At 35.8% G+C, this 15,281-nt stretch overlaps 1 protein-coding gene across 1 annotated transcript in view; it reads left to right on the top strand.

Moving 5' to 3' along the window:
* The window catches only part of MELK (maternal embryonic leucine zipper kinase), a 64,394-nt gene extending 51,873 nt beyond the window's left edge, over positions 1-12,521 (top strand). The window contains exons 14-18 of the mRNA XM_019729271.3: positions 2,272-2,503; positions 5,761-5,857; positions 6,866-7,034; positions 9,806-9,909; positions 11,994-12,521. Coding sequence (XP_019584830.2) covers positions 2,272-2,503; positions 5,761-5,857; positions 6,866-7,034; positions 9,806-9,909; positions 11,994-12,171 — 780 coding nt within the window. The 3' untranslated portion in view covers positions 12,172-12,521. The remainder of the gene's footprint in view (positions 1-2,271; positions 2,504-5,760; positions 5,858-6,865; positions 7,035-9,805; positions 9,910-11,993) is intronic.
* Positions 12,522-15,281: the final 2,760 nt, after the last annotated feature.

The raw sequence follows: 15,281 nt of genomic DNA, 5'->3' as shown, positions 1-15,281 counted from the left end.
ACTATGGTTTTAATTTATACTTTTCTGATTACTTAGGCATCTTTTCATGCATTAATTAGTCAATGGTATTTCCTTGTCTATGAAATGGTTTTTCACGTGCTTTGCGTATTTTTCTGTTGGATTGTTTCTTTTTTCTTGTTGTATCGAAGGAGATCTCAATCTTAATTCTGATACTTTGTTGGATATGTATTACAGATATATTATCGAGTTTGTCACTTGCTTTTTTACTTTGATGACAGACGTCATTAATTTTAAAGAGTCAGAAGTTGTCAGCATTTTCCTTTATGGTTTGTAATTTTTGTGTCTTTTTACAAGTCCTTCCTTATCCAAAAGTCGTAAATGCATTCACATATATTGCTTCTAAATGTTTTAAAGTTTTTCCTTTCACATTTAAGTTTTTAATCTGTCGGGAATTAATTCTCCTGTATGGTATGAGGTAAGGAACCAATTTTTCTCTCATATTATCAGTTGTACCAGCACCATATTATCAGTGTACCAGTCCACTCTTTCCCCGCCTATCTACTCAGGTACGTGTACGATGTATCAAATTGTCATACGCATATGTCTGTTTCTGGTCTATATTTTATTTTGTTGGTTTATTTGTAGCAATACCACGCATCTTAATTAATTTTATAATAGTTCTTTTATCTGGTTGGCCAATTTCCTCTTACTTTTCCTTAGGAATGTCTTGGCTATTCTTGTCTATTTGCATTTCCATATACATTTTAGAATCATCTTGACAAATTTCACATACTCAAAAATTGAAATTACATTGAATTTAAGATTCACTTTGGGGAAAATTGAAATCTGGATCCTTAACTCCCCTACCCATAAACACAATATACCTCTCCATTTATTAGGTTTTAGTTAATTGCTTTCAATAAACTTTTCTAAATTTTTCCCAAAAAGTCTTACATATCTTTTTATTAGATTTATTTCTAGGTACTTTTATTTTTTATTACTATTGGGAATGGTAGGTATTAAAAAATCTCATGTTTTTACCATCTGGACTGGCGTACAAATATGAAATTGACTTTTGTGTATTGATCTTATATTCAACAACTTTCCTAAACTCTTTAATTCTTATAATTTGTCTGTATATTCTTTTGAGTGTTCTACATAGAGAATTATATCATCTATGGATGACAGTTTTATTTCTTCCAAGTCTTATGCCTTTAATACCTTTTTCTTTTATTACTACACTTAGTGGTCCTAGCACGATAGCAGACATTCTGTGTTCTTCCCAATTATAAAAAAGGCTCTGTGGAATACACTGAGGCTAAGATTAAGGGTTGAGAGCTTGGGTTGTGCTGGGTTGAAGCTTTTCTTTTAGATAGGAGTTGTGTTTGCTTCTACTATGCTCCTGGAACACAACCAATTTAGGACTACTTTAAATTAAATTCTAGGCTTGAGATTTCTGGGACCATCCACATAATATGAATTTGGGTCCCAAGCCTATGTAAAGACTGTCCTATGGTTGCTTACAAATTATTAAAGGAGACTTTATTTTCTCTTTCAGAGCTAAGGCCAAGACAGACCATTTTCTTGCCGAGTTCTTTGCAGGACAGATTTATATTTAGTTCACTGTTTCATTTTAGTTATAGCCTCTCCTGGCTTTTCATGGGAGCTTTGGATCTAACTTAGTGTTTCGTGTAGGTCTACGGCTTCCATGGCTGTTAAAACTCAAGCTGTAGGTTATCTGATAAAGTAGGTAGATGCCCTTAGGGAAGTGGGTAGTCTCATCCTTGGTTACATTTTATGGATTTATGCTCCTATATTAGTTTGACCTCTGAGGCCTTTCCTTACTATTTTACAAGCTCAACTATAAATTAAAAAGTATTTTCTATCAGCATATCTGTTAGAGCATTTTAAATTGGTTTTCCTGCCCTAATCATTGACTAAACTTTTATTTTTTGGTACAAATTAGAGACAAATCATGGCAATCTAGGAATAGGAAGCAATTTTTAGGGATTTATTTGTGGCCATTCTCAATATTGCCCAGGACCTGGGTATGTTTGAGTAAACATTTAGTCTGAAACATCGAAAACTATCTGTCAATAGAATGGACTAAAGTGATCTATGTGTACGCGTACTAAAGAGAACTGAATATCCATTTTCAAATTTCTTGGTATTGCCAATAATATCCTTTTGGTAGTATTTCATTTTAATAAAAAAAGGTACAAGGTAATTTGCAAATGATTAAGGCATGTTGTAAAGAAATTGACTTTCTTCTTCTTCAGTGTGCTTTATCCCGTGACTTTTTTTTTCCAGTTTGCGAAGCATTGGACAGAATCAAATGGTCCGGAATCTAAATCATTAACTCCAGTTTTATGCAGAGCATCTGCCAATAAATTAGAGAACAAAGAGAATGTATATACTCCTAAGTCTGCTGTAAAGAATGAAGAGTGCTTTGTATTTCCTGAGCCAAAGACTCCAGTTAATAAGAACCAGCATAAAAGAGAAATACTCACTACACCAAATCGTTACACTACACCCTCGAAAGGTATTTGCTGAAACACCATTAAATTCTATTGTTCTTGCCGTATTTCCCCAAAAATAAGACCTAGCCAGACAATCAGCTCTAATGCATCTTTGGAGCAAAAATTAATATAAAACCCGGTATTATATTATATTATATTATATTATATTATATTATATTATATTATATTATATTATATTATTATATAAGACCCAGTTTTATATTATAGTAAAATAAGACTGGGTCTTGCTCCAAAAGATGCATGAGAGCTGATTGTCCGGCTAGATCTTATTTTCAGGGAAACAGGGTACCATGCTAAATAAACGTGTAGCAGGTCAGGAATGACTAGCATCGCTCTCAGGAATTTCTAGGAGAAGCCAAACTGTTTTTTTATTATGTGTTATTTGCATTAGTTGAAATGAAAGCATATTAGTCACCTTGTCATTTTTCTCAAATGATACTGAGTTTTTCTCTTTTTCACATACGTAAAGTTGAATCATAGTATCACAGAATATCAAAGCTGAAAGGCAAGTTAGAGCTCATTTAACCCACTTGCCTTTTTTATAGCTGAGAAACCTGAGATTCAGACATGGGAAGTGCTTTGCCCAAGGTCATACATCTAGGTTTAGACTTTGTTTGCCCCTTTGCCCTCACTTATAATGACTAAACTGAAATCTCTGCTGATCCTTCTCTGCCTCGTTGTATTACTGCCTACACACCAGCAGGCTGGGTAAATCTGTGATGCCCTTCCGGATATCCATGCGCAGATATTACAACTCTCTCATTTCCTTGGTTTCCTCTCTTCGGCTTAATCATCACCAATTATTTAAGCTGTTTCCTTTATGACACCTCAGTGTTTTAGTTGCTGGCCTCATCTAGACATTTTATTTTGTGAGTGTTCCTTTTAAAACAGTGCCTAGAACTTTACCCAGTTTTCTACTACTGGGTCTTATCAGGGTAAGACAGCATCATAAAAGTAGAGTGTCTGCCATGTTTATTGCAACACGGCGTACTACGTAAGAGGGGCCATATTTGTTGTCTGGTACATAGTAGGTGCCCAATGCCTGGTATATAGTGGGGACCATATCTGTTGAATGAAGGAATGAATAAATTAGAGCTTGAAGGAACTTTATTTACCGAGATAGAGTCTATGTCACTTTTTAAAATGATATCTAAACTTTATATTAACCTTTTTCCCAGCAGTTGTGATCTACTCTTGTGAAATGTTAAGATCCTAACGAACCCAAACTCTGAAACATTGCCATGTTAACTGCTACTGAACTGCATCCTGTCTTTGTGCTTCCAGTTTGCTAATGGGGCTGATAGCCAGTTCCAGAGTTCTCCCTCTTATATATAAAAAGCTGAAAAACTTTGTCAGAATATTTGCAACAAGTCCTGTTAATCACATTCTCCAGTCCATCAACTCAAACAACACTTTCCCCAAAATTGTGAGGCTCGTTTGGTGTGATGATGATGTGTGTGTGTGTGTGTGTGTGTGTGTGTGTGTGTGTATGGCTGCCTGTGGTTGTTATGAGGGTTCAGTGAGGTAACACCTGCACGTAGTAGGACCTCAATAGTGTTTGCTATTCCATCTTTTCCCTGTGTGTGTGTGTGTGTGGGGGAGCTATTTCTGGTAAGTTATTTCTCTTAATATAGGTACAACATCCTTTGTGAGGAGTGGGGTTGGGCAGGGAGATAAGATGGACCGTTAGCTCACGTTAGCTCATTCAAGGCTTTTACAAAAAAGCCTTCGATGCCTTAGTCCCTTCAATATTGATATTTTCTACTTTTATGTAATTCTGAAGGTTTTGAAATATGGATAATTTAGAATTTATAATCTTAAAGTGTCATCAGTTTACATGTCTTGTCCCTGTGAGAAAGATTATGCTGGTCAAAAGCTATTATTGCTGTTTTTCTTTAAACATAAGCACTGCCTATGGGAGCAAGTACCTGAAACCCCGATTGATAGCTTCCATTAGTGCTTTGCATTTTACTTTCTCTCTGACTCATTTTTGACATAAACATTAATTTCATTTTTCTGAGTCCTGTTTAATCCAGTCAGTGACATTTTGTTGAAGGGTAACTCTGTACAGTAGTACAAAGTATACAGAGATGAAAACTGTTTTCATACATGTTGATTGATCTTATTTTCTTGTTCTTGTGGAATCGTTGGGAATAGTGCTGAAGAGTTATAAACAAAACTAAACATCCAATCTCTTTTTAAAAACTTAGTATTGTATATTTATTATAAAGTGAATAATATTATCTTTAAAGGTATACAACTTTTATTTATTTTCTTATTTTAACATTTTAAAAATTTTCAATTACAGTTGACATTCAATATTATATTAGTTTCAGGAGTACAGCATAGTGGTTAGACATTTTTATAACATATGACGTGCTCAGCTCAATAAATCTAGTACCTATCTGACATCATTCGTAGTTATAATATTATTGACTATATCCCCTATGCTGTATTTTACATCCCTGTGACTATTTTTATAACTGGCAATTTGTACTTTTTAATCCTTTTCACCTTTTTCATCGAGCCTCCCAATCCCCCTTCCATCTAATGGCCATCAATTTGTTCTCTGTATCTATGAGTTTGTTTCTGTTTCATTTGTTCATTTATTTTGTTTTTTAGATTCTACATATAGGTGAAATCATATGGTATTTATCTTTCTCTGTCTTATTTCACTTAGCATAGTAACCATATTGGTTAATGCAAATTTGTTACAAACTATCTGGGATACAAAGTCCTGCTAGAATAAAACACAAAATTCTGGAATAGGGAATATAAAAATGACCAAAGCTCATTTCTCTTTAATAACTTCTGTCAAGCATTTACAGGGGTTGTCAAGCTAATAGTTGAATAGGGCTGTGACTTGAATTAACACCTCTCAATACTATGTCAATTAAAGGCATAAATTGAGTTATTGTATAAATACATATTGCCTTTTATTTATAGAAAGGAGAATCAGTAATCACAAAATCTGTATTTATATTATCTATTTAGATCTCATGATATTTATAATAAAATCATAAGCATGGCCTCAGTTTTGCAGTGAAGAAAAAGAAGAGTGACACATGCAAAGGAAAATGATGTTTTTATTATAAATTACACAAACATTTATTTAAAGAATTAGAGCCTTAACATCACCAGGCAAGTGATTATAGTATTTCTGAGTCAATGAATGAGGTGATGTATGCATTATTGATAGAAATTTTGAAACCGTAGCATGTCAACTACATACGGTTTGTGTTTGTTGTTTTTCTAATAGTTAGAAACCAGTGCCTGAAAGAAACCCCAATTAAAATGCCAGTCAATTCAGCCGGAACAGAGAAGTTAATCACAGGTGTCATTAGTCCTGAGAGGCGGTAAGTGTTCTGTTTTTTAGATTCTTTGATCTTTAGTATATGTAACCAGATTTCCTTTTTTCATATATGCTACACCCGTTTAAGGTAAACCATGATGTAGATTCTGTCGGAGACTGTAGGGATGTCTGTGTGTGGAGGCTGGTCTGTGGTCATTATGGGAGCTGTTGCCACTGCCTTCCTCACAGGGGAGAATTGTGAAACTCGTCAGCAGTGGCGCTGGCACCTCCATTTAAAGGACAGCGGGCTGGGAAGACAGTGGCCCTGGTTTTATTCTCTCAGGCCCATATTTCCCTACACTTCTGCCCGCAGAGTATAGACATCCACTGACGGTAACAGTCGCTCAAACAGTAAAGATACTAAGGGGTGAGAAAATCTGTTCTTGTATGAATGGTTCAGCAGCATAGGTAACCCTTCATTGTCTTTTATCGCTATTATTTTAAGCAGGATCCATTTTGAGGACAATTGAGAGAATTAGAATGCGAACTAGCTATTAGATGATACTGTGGCGTTATTAATTTTCTTGATGTTCTAATGGTATTGTGGTTATGGAGGAGAATGTCCTTATTTATTGGCGATGTTTGCTGAAGTGTTTCAGAGTGAAGTATCATGATATCTTCAGATGGGTTACTTTCATATGGCTCAGCAAAGATGTACATATATTTAATGCATTTATTATCTATCTATATACATAGAGAAAGCAAATGTGGCAAAATATTAACAATTGTTGAATCTGAGGATATATGGGTATTCATTGTACTATTCATTTAACTTTTCTGTATATTTGACATTAAAATAAAAGTTGGGGGAAAAATAGTTTTGCTAAGTGGCATTTGGCTGGGGGGGTATGGCTACATTCCAGCGGGAGATGGCTTTTGTGCCTGCTGAGGAGTGAGCCGGGCTGGCCTGAATGAGGCCCACCTAACAAACAGGACAAAAGCATGACCTGTGAAGGCCCCAGTAGGCAGGAGGCCCAGCTCTACTCATGAGTTGCTTTTTTTTTTTTTTAAGGTGTCGCTCAGTGGAACTGGATCTCAACCAAGCACATGTAGAGGATACTCCTAAAAGAAAAGGAACCAAAGTGTTTGGGAGCCTTGAAAGGGGGTTGGATAAAGTTATCACCGTGCTTACCAGGAGCAAAAGAAAGGGCTCTGCCAAAGATGGGCCAAGAAGACTAAAGGTAAGTGGACTGGAAATCTTTAATGAAGATTAAAGTCAGAAGGTGACTGCTACTGAACTCCTTTTTTTTTTTTTTTTTTTTTAAAGAAAAGTACTAAATGAATGGATTAGTATTTTTTGTTTACTTATTCATTCATTTAGTTAATACATATTTTTTGAGCATCTAAAACATGCATGTTATTGTGCAGTAGGCTTTGAGAACACACAGGTAAATTAGATAGGGCAGGCCTTTTCAAGAAGCAATAACTATAATTCAAATATTCCAGTTTAGGTAGAGGGGTTAACAGCAGAGGCAACATGGAGGTGGGGGAGCATGGGGCGTATACGAGGAACTGCCTTAAGGAGGCTTTAAGGATGGGGGCTTGAGCTCTGTTGTCATAGCTCTGGCCCACAGAAGAGTCTCTGACACCTGGGTACCCTTGGGGGCCCTCACGGAGTATCTGAGTGCACGGGAAGTTCATTTGAACTTTGAGTGTGGTCTGTGTGAAGAAAATAGTGAGCAACAGGCGGGGAAGGTAGGCTGGCTAGGAGCTTTGCACCTTATTTGATAGACTTATGATGCTTTAAAAGGTTGACCGTGTCAGTGATGTGGATACTCTATTTGGTGGGAAAGGAAAAGGAAAAGAAGTCACTAGTAGGTATAGAATGCTTCTTACTTTCTTGGATTCTCTGAGCATTCATTCAAACATTTAATGAATGGCATTTTTGTTTGGGGAAGTAAGAGGTAAAGGGATGAATAAGACACAGCACATGGCCTTGAGGGACTCGCAGAGTAGCAGTGAGAGCAGACGGGATGTTGCCGCTTTGACACACCGGTCTCAGTGCTGTAAGGAAAACGTGTTCCAAGAGGGGTGGGCCCAGAGGAGGGGGAAGAAGATGGTAGTGCGCCCTGTGAGTTGGGGACTGGGTCTCTGTCTAGTTTTTACGCTGAGGACCTCATTTTGAGCAAATCTGGACAAGTTTGGGGGAAGGAAAATGCTGAGCTGTTGGGCAGAAGGGTGCTTCAAGGGAGATTGTGCTGGATCCCATTTATGTCTTAAAGTGGAAGAAGATAGGACTTACCCATTAGTATTTGTTGCCTTGTTGAATTTACATAATACACTGAAAAGTTTTATGTTACATATGACTGTTTATTAGGCATATTTTATCCTTTTATTCTTAGATTAGTTAGAGACAGTTGTAAAGTATTCCAAACCGTGACATGGGGATTAAGAAAACCATCGTACCATTTCCCTGAAAAACATTAAACAATAAAGAAAATTAAGGAAACTTGTCCAATTATATATATCATTGAGAAGCTAAGCAGTGTCAAACACTAATGGATAAAGTACGATTAATTCTTTATTTTACAAAAAGAATCACTTAAATTGTGATTTGAAAGTGTTCAGTTTATTATTATCTTGACAAAGCCAATTTAGTTTGGTGAAGGAGCCTGGATTGGGATCCAGGAGACAGCCCTATCGTAGCTTATGCCACTTGTTCCTGTTGTAACTTGAAGCTGGGCTTCTCAAATGCCAGTCATTTAACACTTACCTTTATATCAGCCTATCAACATATCATCTGCACTGTTATTTATCTGGTATTATCTTTATATTGACTCTTTTCTTTAAAAAAAAAAACACGCCAGATTTATAGGGATACAATTGATGTACAATAAACTGCAGATATTAAAAATGTACAGTTAACATACTTTTAGCATTAAAGATGTACCTGTGAAACAATCACAATTAAAATGACTAACTTAGAAAAAATTTATGTTTACTTAAAAGGAAACTATGTATTATTAGTTTTGCTAATTATATTTTTCCTAAATCAGATTGGCACAAATATATAAGTATTAAAATAAAAAAATTTACTCATGTACCAGTCAGAGTTGTCTTGTATATCTCCAGTGATAGTTTACATTCTGGGAAACCCCACCCTAAGAAATATATATCTCTTCTTTGGGACACAGGTTCTTAATTTAGTTGGATGTTTTCCAAGCTTAGGATTTTGTTATTTATAAAAACTCAAATCTGAAAGACATAGAAAGTATGATTTTGTTTGAGTGAAGTACTACTAGGAAGATAGGGATTTCTGTCTGTCTCTAGGACCTATTAAAACAGTGTTTGGCACATAGTCAACCTTTAGTAGCTAGTTGGATGGATGGATGGATGGATGGATGGATGGATGGATGGATGGATGGTTAGATTCAGTTAAGAATGAAATTATCTGAGAACTCGGCTCTCACTAAATGAGGAAAAAAAATAACTTGATGCTACTTTTTCAAACGGAATACTTTTTATATTCATTTTCACATAGAATTGTCATAGAATCAGCTCCTGGGATTCTATGATGTTCTTTAATAATCAGGAAAGAATTAAGGAAACATATCCAATTATATACAAACAAAATATTCTAGGGCATTTGTTTCATCTTCCCACGGTTTACATTTCAGGACTGTTACTGTCTCTGTCATAGTGGAGGAAGGGAGAAAGAGGTAAAGCTCAAATGGGTAGACATTTAATATTTATTTCTTAAAAAAGATTGGTAAGAGAGGAAGAGGAAAGTATTAAAAGGATGATCTGGATATAGTTCCTGATTTCTCTAAGCTTTCCTTGTGCCATCTTAATCCAATTTACCAAGAGTTGGTTGTAGATTTCAGTATTTTTCTTGAAACATTTCCATTTGAAATGGTTCTATATGGAGGAGTTTGGGATCTCTAAATCAGGTAGGGTGGTCTTTGTGTTGGTATAAAGATTTACTTCTCATCCCATCTTTTTCTTTTTCAAGCTTCACTATAATGTGACCACAACCAGATTAGTGAATCCAGATCAACTCTTGAATGAAATAATGTCTGTTCTTCCAAAGAAGCACGTTGACTTTGTACAGAAGGGGTAAGAAGCACACTGACACGCTGTTGCATGTATTACTTGATATTATTTGAGCTTTGAGAAAACACAGATTGATTCCCCACTCCCCCCTTTAAAAAATACATTTCTCCCACCTCATTCCAAAAAGCTTTTGTGGTCGTGTCATTGTTCATAATTTAATCTCTTTTGCTTGATACGAACTAGAAATTTTTTTAAGTATTATCACCACTTTTGAAGTTAGACTTTTTCAAAATAAGATAATCTGAACTTCTTCTAGTTTTCTTTTACATCCTTTATTTTCCTTTGATGTTCTGCTTTACAATAATACTTATAAATTATAACCTAAATTTATGAGGCACCTCAAACAAATCAAGGATCTATAGAAACTCTTTTTCTTTATGACTTGATATTTTACAAGATTAGGTTTCTAGTACTTCAGAAAGTCATTTCACTGTAATTCTTTTCCACTGTTGAGTGAACTGCCATCAGAGCCTCCATGGTTATGATCTCATGGTCTGAATAGCCAGACCTCTTCTGATTAAGATGTTCACATTTCCAAACATTTCCACTCAGTGTGTCATTTTAAAATTTCACTATTAATGCAGCGAAGAAGAGCCACTAATAGACTTAACAAAAACATTTAGATAGAATAGTCAATCTAGAGTTAAGATTTTAAGAAACAATCTTTGCAAAAGTAATTTTACTTTTCACTCTCTGTAAATGTTAGCAAGCATTCCTTATGTGAACTTTGGCTTTCTTCTTTAGATGTCATTATAATACATCTAACTCATGCTTGGGGTTCAGCCACAGTTCCAGGACCTCCAGCCAAATCCATATCAGAAAGCTTTCAATCATCTTCTCTTCAGCATGTGGTCTCTACCACATCACTAACTGGCTGTTAACCAGGAATTTGTTCTTCTAACTTCCTGATGAACCAGAAGGTCTCTGCCTTGATCCCTTTTTTTTTTTACCTTCTTTGATACAAAGCGCAATAACAAAAGCTACCTTTTTCAGTTGTGTGATTGTACTGATCTCAGTTATATTCCATTATTATCTTTTTCCAATCAGGAAGAATTACTTTTTATCTTCCATATGACTAAATTGCTCTAGGCTTTGTCTTCCCATCAGGAACCATCACTACAGGTTACTCCTCTGAGTGTCTGATATTGACTGCTTATTTTAAGAGGTCAAGCCCCAAAACATAACTAAGTTAATAAGAAAAAGAGTGACATTTTGTGAAAACTCATAAAACATGACAGATACAAGTAATTCCTCCACATTTATGCGGAATAGTCGATCCTGTCATTTATTGTTTGTCTATATTGCAGATCAGTAAGACAAATAAAACTAAAATATAATGTGAAGTAATTAAAAAATTGATTTACATGAATTTAGTTTATGCAACTTTTCAGGAGCATACCTATTTCTTAAGATGTCTTTAGGCTTCATTTAGTCTGGGCCTTTCCATTATCAGAGTAGTTAACATGGCAGTTCTAATTATATATGCCATACATTTCAACCATGGAAATGTACCATCTCCTTGGTCTTTGTTTTGTAACTCTGCCATAAAGTGTAACAATCATAACTCCTTATTACTGTTGGAAAAACCTCAAAAACACATGTCCTTCTGACAGCTTGGTGACTTTAGCTTTATTTATACGAAAGACAGAAGTTTCTGATGAGGTGCATGCAAAAAATATTTTTAATCTTCCCTGAGCTTTCCTTTGTCGTGAACATTGTGGAAATGGCCTAATGTTCACGGATTACACTGTTGAAAGAGTTGCATAAAGGATGCCAGAAGATTTCTTGAGCATGAATGGCATGTATAGCTATGAAAGAAGGGCTTTTCTTGGAGCAAGGGAGAATTCTGGTAAAGCCTTTTCATCTTTATTCTTTCTTAAGATCCTAGTTCAGCTTCTGGGAGAATACCAGTCATACTCCATCACTAAAGCATAGCTGGGTCATTTGGAAACTGTAAGCAGTAATATATTGCTTAATAGGAAATAATGGTGTATTTTCTCCACCAGCCTCCTAGAGGCTTAGAAATCTCTTGTATTATACAGAATATTCATGGTTCTACTAACTGGCTTTTATCTTGTTCTTCACAGCTATACACTGAAGTGTCAAACACAGTCAGATTTTGGCAAAGTGACAATGCAGTTTGAACTAGAAGTATGCCAGCTTCAAAAACCCGATGTGGTGGGTATCAGGAGGCAAAGGCTTAAGGGTGATGCCTGGGTTTACAAGAGATTAGTGGAAGACATCCTATCTGGCTGCAAGGTATAATTGATGGATGGTTTCCATCCTGCGGGAGGCGTGTGGGTGTGATACAGCCCGTGTGGAGACGGGTACATTGGGTTGGATTGTTCAAGTCCACTGGAACCACAAACTCGTTTCTGAAGAACTGTCTTAAAGACCAGTATCTTTTTGTTTTTAAACAAAAGATATTATTTTGTAGATGAATGTAAGGCCAGCCTATCTTGTCATTATCTGTTCTGTCTCTTTTAATCATGTGGCTCTGTGTATCAATAACTGTTGACTTTCCTAGATTCACTTCCATATGTGAATGTAAGCTCTTAACTATGTCTCCTTTTAATGTGTAATTTCTTTCTGAAATAAAACCATTTGTGAATATAGCAGGCTTCTCTTCTTCTTTGTATTTAATTTTGATCCAAATAAAACCTCAAATGGCTTCCTGACTATTAAGTAGAGACTATTTGGAGTATGTTTTATCTGTTATCAAATATGCCTTGGGCAGAAAAACAGATAAGAATTCATTTGCATAATTTTTTCCTGTGTCTGATTTAAGTAGGATTTATTGAGATCGTTAACTAAGTCACAGCTGTGGTTACCAGAGTTAAACAACACATTTAATATGTTGAATAAAAGAGTATTGACTTCAGTAAGTGTGTTCGGTCAACAATGATAAGTATCTGAACTATGAACCTACATGAAATGTTACTTTATGGTAATTTTTCTTAAGTCTCAATGTTGGCCCCAAATTTGTATTTTTATTTCATTTTATTGGTCTCTAAAGGCCAGCACTCAAGTTATATTTGTATGGATTTTACCAATTAAACTAGTTGGAGAAAAAATAGCACTGTCTCTAGTCAGTAGTCAAGGTGTATTTTGTCATTTATTCAATAAACATTTACTAAGTGCTAACAAGCATTAGGTCCTGGGGCTGAAGAGGATACTGTCTAGTAAACTCAATGAGTTTAGTCTGTTAGCAGGGGCAGATGCAGAAACCAGTGTTTATAGCATAGAAGGGAGATCAACTTTGCCTGGAGGAAAAAGAGATGATTTCTTTGAGAAAACAGTATTTGGACGAAAGATATATAAGTTCAACAGAAAGAGAGGAGGGAGTATGACATTCTTGACAGCAAGAACAGTATGTGCAAAGGCATGGAATTATAAAATGGCATGGTGTGTTTAGGGTGGAGGCAGAAGGTCGTGCAAGGGGGAAATAGCAGGAGATGAGGGGGGAAAATTTAGCTGGAAATAGTGATGAAAGAACTTGAATGCTCCATGAAACAGTTTGGCAAAGGAGAGCTGTCAACATGTTTAGAATTTTTTTTAACAGCTTTATTGAAATATAATTCACATACCATAAAATTCACCCCTTTAAGTGTACAATTCAGTGGTTTTAGTATATCCACAGTTGTGCAACTATCACCACAATTTAATTTTAGAACGTTTTCGTCACCTCAAGAGAAACCCTGCACCCGTTAGTGGTCGTTCCCAATTCCCCCACCTCACAGCCCCTGGCACTAATCTACTTCCCGTCTCTATGGATTTGACTATTCTGAACATTTCATATAAATGGAATCAAACAATATGTGGCCTTTTGGGTCTGGCTTCTTTCACTTAGCATGTTTTCAAGATTCATCATGTAGCATGTGTATCCGTGCTTCATTCCATTTTATAGTTGAAAATATTACGGGTATATGACATTTTATTTATCCATTTATTAGCTGATGGACATTTGGGTCGTTTCCACTTCTTGGCTATTAAGAATGGTACTATGAACATTTGTGTACGTACACGTTTTGTGTGGATCTCTGTTTTGTGTACAAGGTGTGATCACCAAATATGGTTAATGTTTAAATTTAAAAAATGTATTACAGTAAATGACACATTGCTATTAATCCCCCTCAAAATACTCCTCCTCTCTTTGAACACACTTATCCCATCGTTCTTGCCACTTTCTGAAGTAGTTCTGGAAGTCCTCTTCCATGAGTGTCTTTAGTTGCGCTGTTGTCGCTGCCTCGATGTCCTGAAACGATTCAAAATGTTTTTCTTTCATGGTCATTTTGACTTTGGGGGAGAGCCAGAAGTCGCATGGTGCCAGATTCGGTGAATAAGGTGGGTGAGGACACACCGGAATGTTTTTATTTGACAGAAATTACTGTGCCAGAAGTGAGGTGTGACACGGAGCATTGTTGTGATGGAGGATAAATAAAGACACTCACAAAAGAGGACTCTAGCACTGCTTCAGAAAGTCGCAAGAATGAGGGGATAAGTGTGTTCGAAGCGAGGAGGAGTATTTTGAGGGAGGTTAATGGCAATGTGTCTTTTACTGTAATACTTTTTTCTAATTTAAACATTCACCGTATTTTGTGATCATACCTCAAATACCTACCGTGTTTCCCCAAAAATAAGACCTAGCCGGACCATCAGCTCTAATGTGTCTTTTGGAGCAAAAATTAATATAGGACCCAGTCTTATTTTAATATAAGACCTGATCTTGTATCATATAATATAATACCAGGTCTTATATTAATTTTGCTCCCAAAGACACATTAGAGCTAATGGTCCGGCTAGGTCTTATTTTTGGGGAAACACGGTAGGAGTGGAATTGCTGTCAACTGCCAAACTGCTAAGCATTTTATGATCCCACTAGTGATGGGGATTTTAATTTTTCCACAGTCTTTTAATATTTGTTATTGTCTGTCTTTTTTATTTTAGCCATCCTAGTGGGTGTGAAGTGGTATCTTGTGGTTTTGATTTGCTTTTCCATAATTAATAATGTTGAGCATTTTTTTCATGTGCTCATTGGCCATTTGTACACCTTTTTTTTGGAGAAATAACTTCAGATCCTTTGCCCCTTTTTAATTGGATTGTTTGGTTTTTTTATTGTTGAATTGTGAGAATTTTGTAGTTCTAGATATAAGTCCCTTATCAAATATATCATTTGAAATATTTTCTCTTATTCTATGGGTTGTCTTTTTACTTTTTTGTGGTGTCTTTTGAAAAACCAAAGTTTTTATTTTCCAAAGTCCAATTTAGCTTTATAAACATAAGAGAAGAATCACTCTTCTATCCTTGTGTCAAATGGCATAGTCTGGAACAGTGATTCTCAAAAACTTTTGATCGTGAACCACGGTAAGATGTTG

Source organism: Rhinolophus sinicus, chromosome 16, assembly GCF_057876585.1.
Source record: "Rhinolophus sinicus isolate RSI-liver-muscle chromosome 16, RSI-T2T, whole genome shotgun sequence".
Lineage (NCBI taxonomy): Eukaryota > Metazoa > Chordata > Mammalia > Chiroptera > Rhinolophidae > Rhinolophus > Rhinolophus sinicus.
Note: the sequence above shows the minus strand (reverse complement) of the source record. Positions and strands in the feature narration are given on the sequence as shown.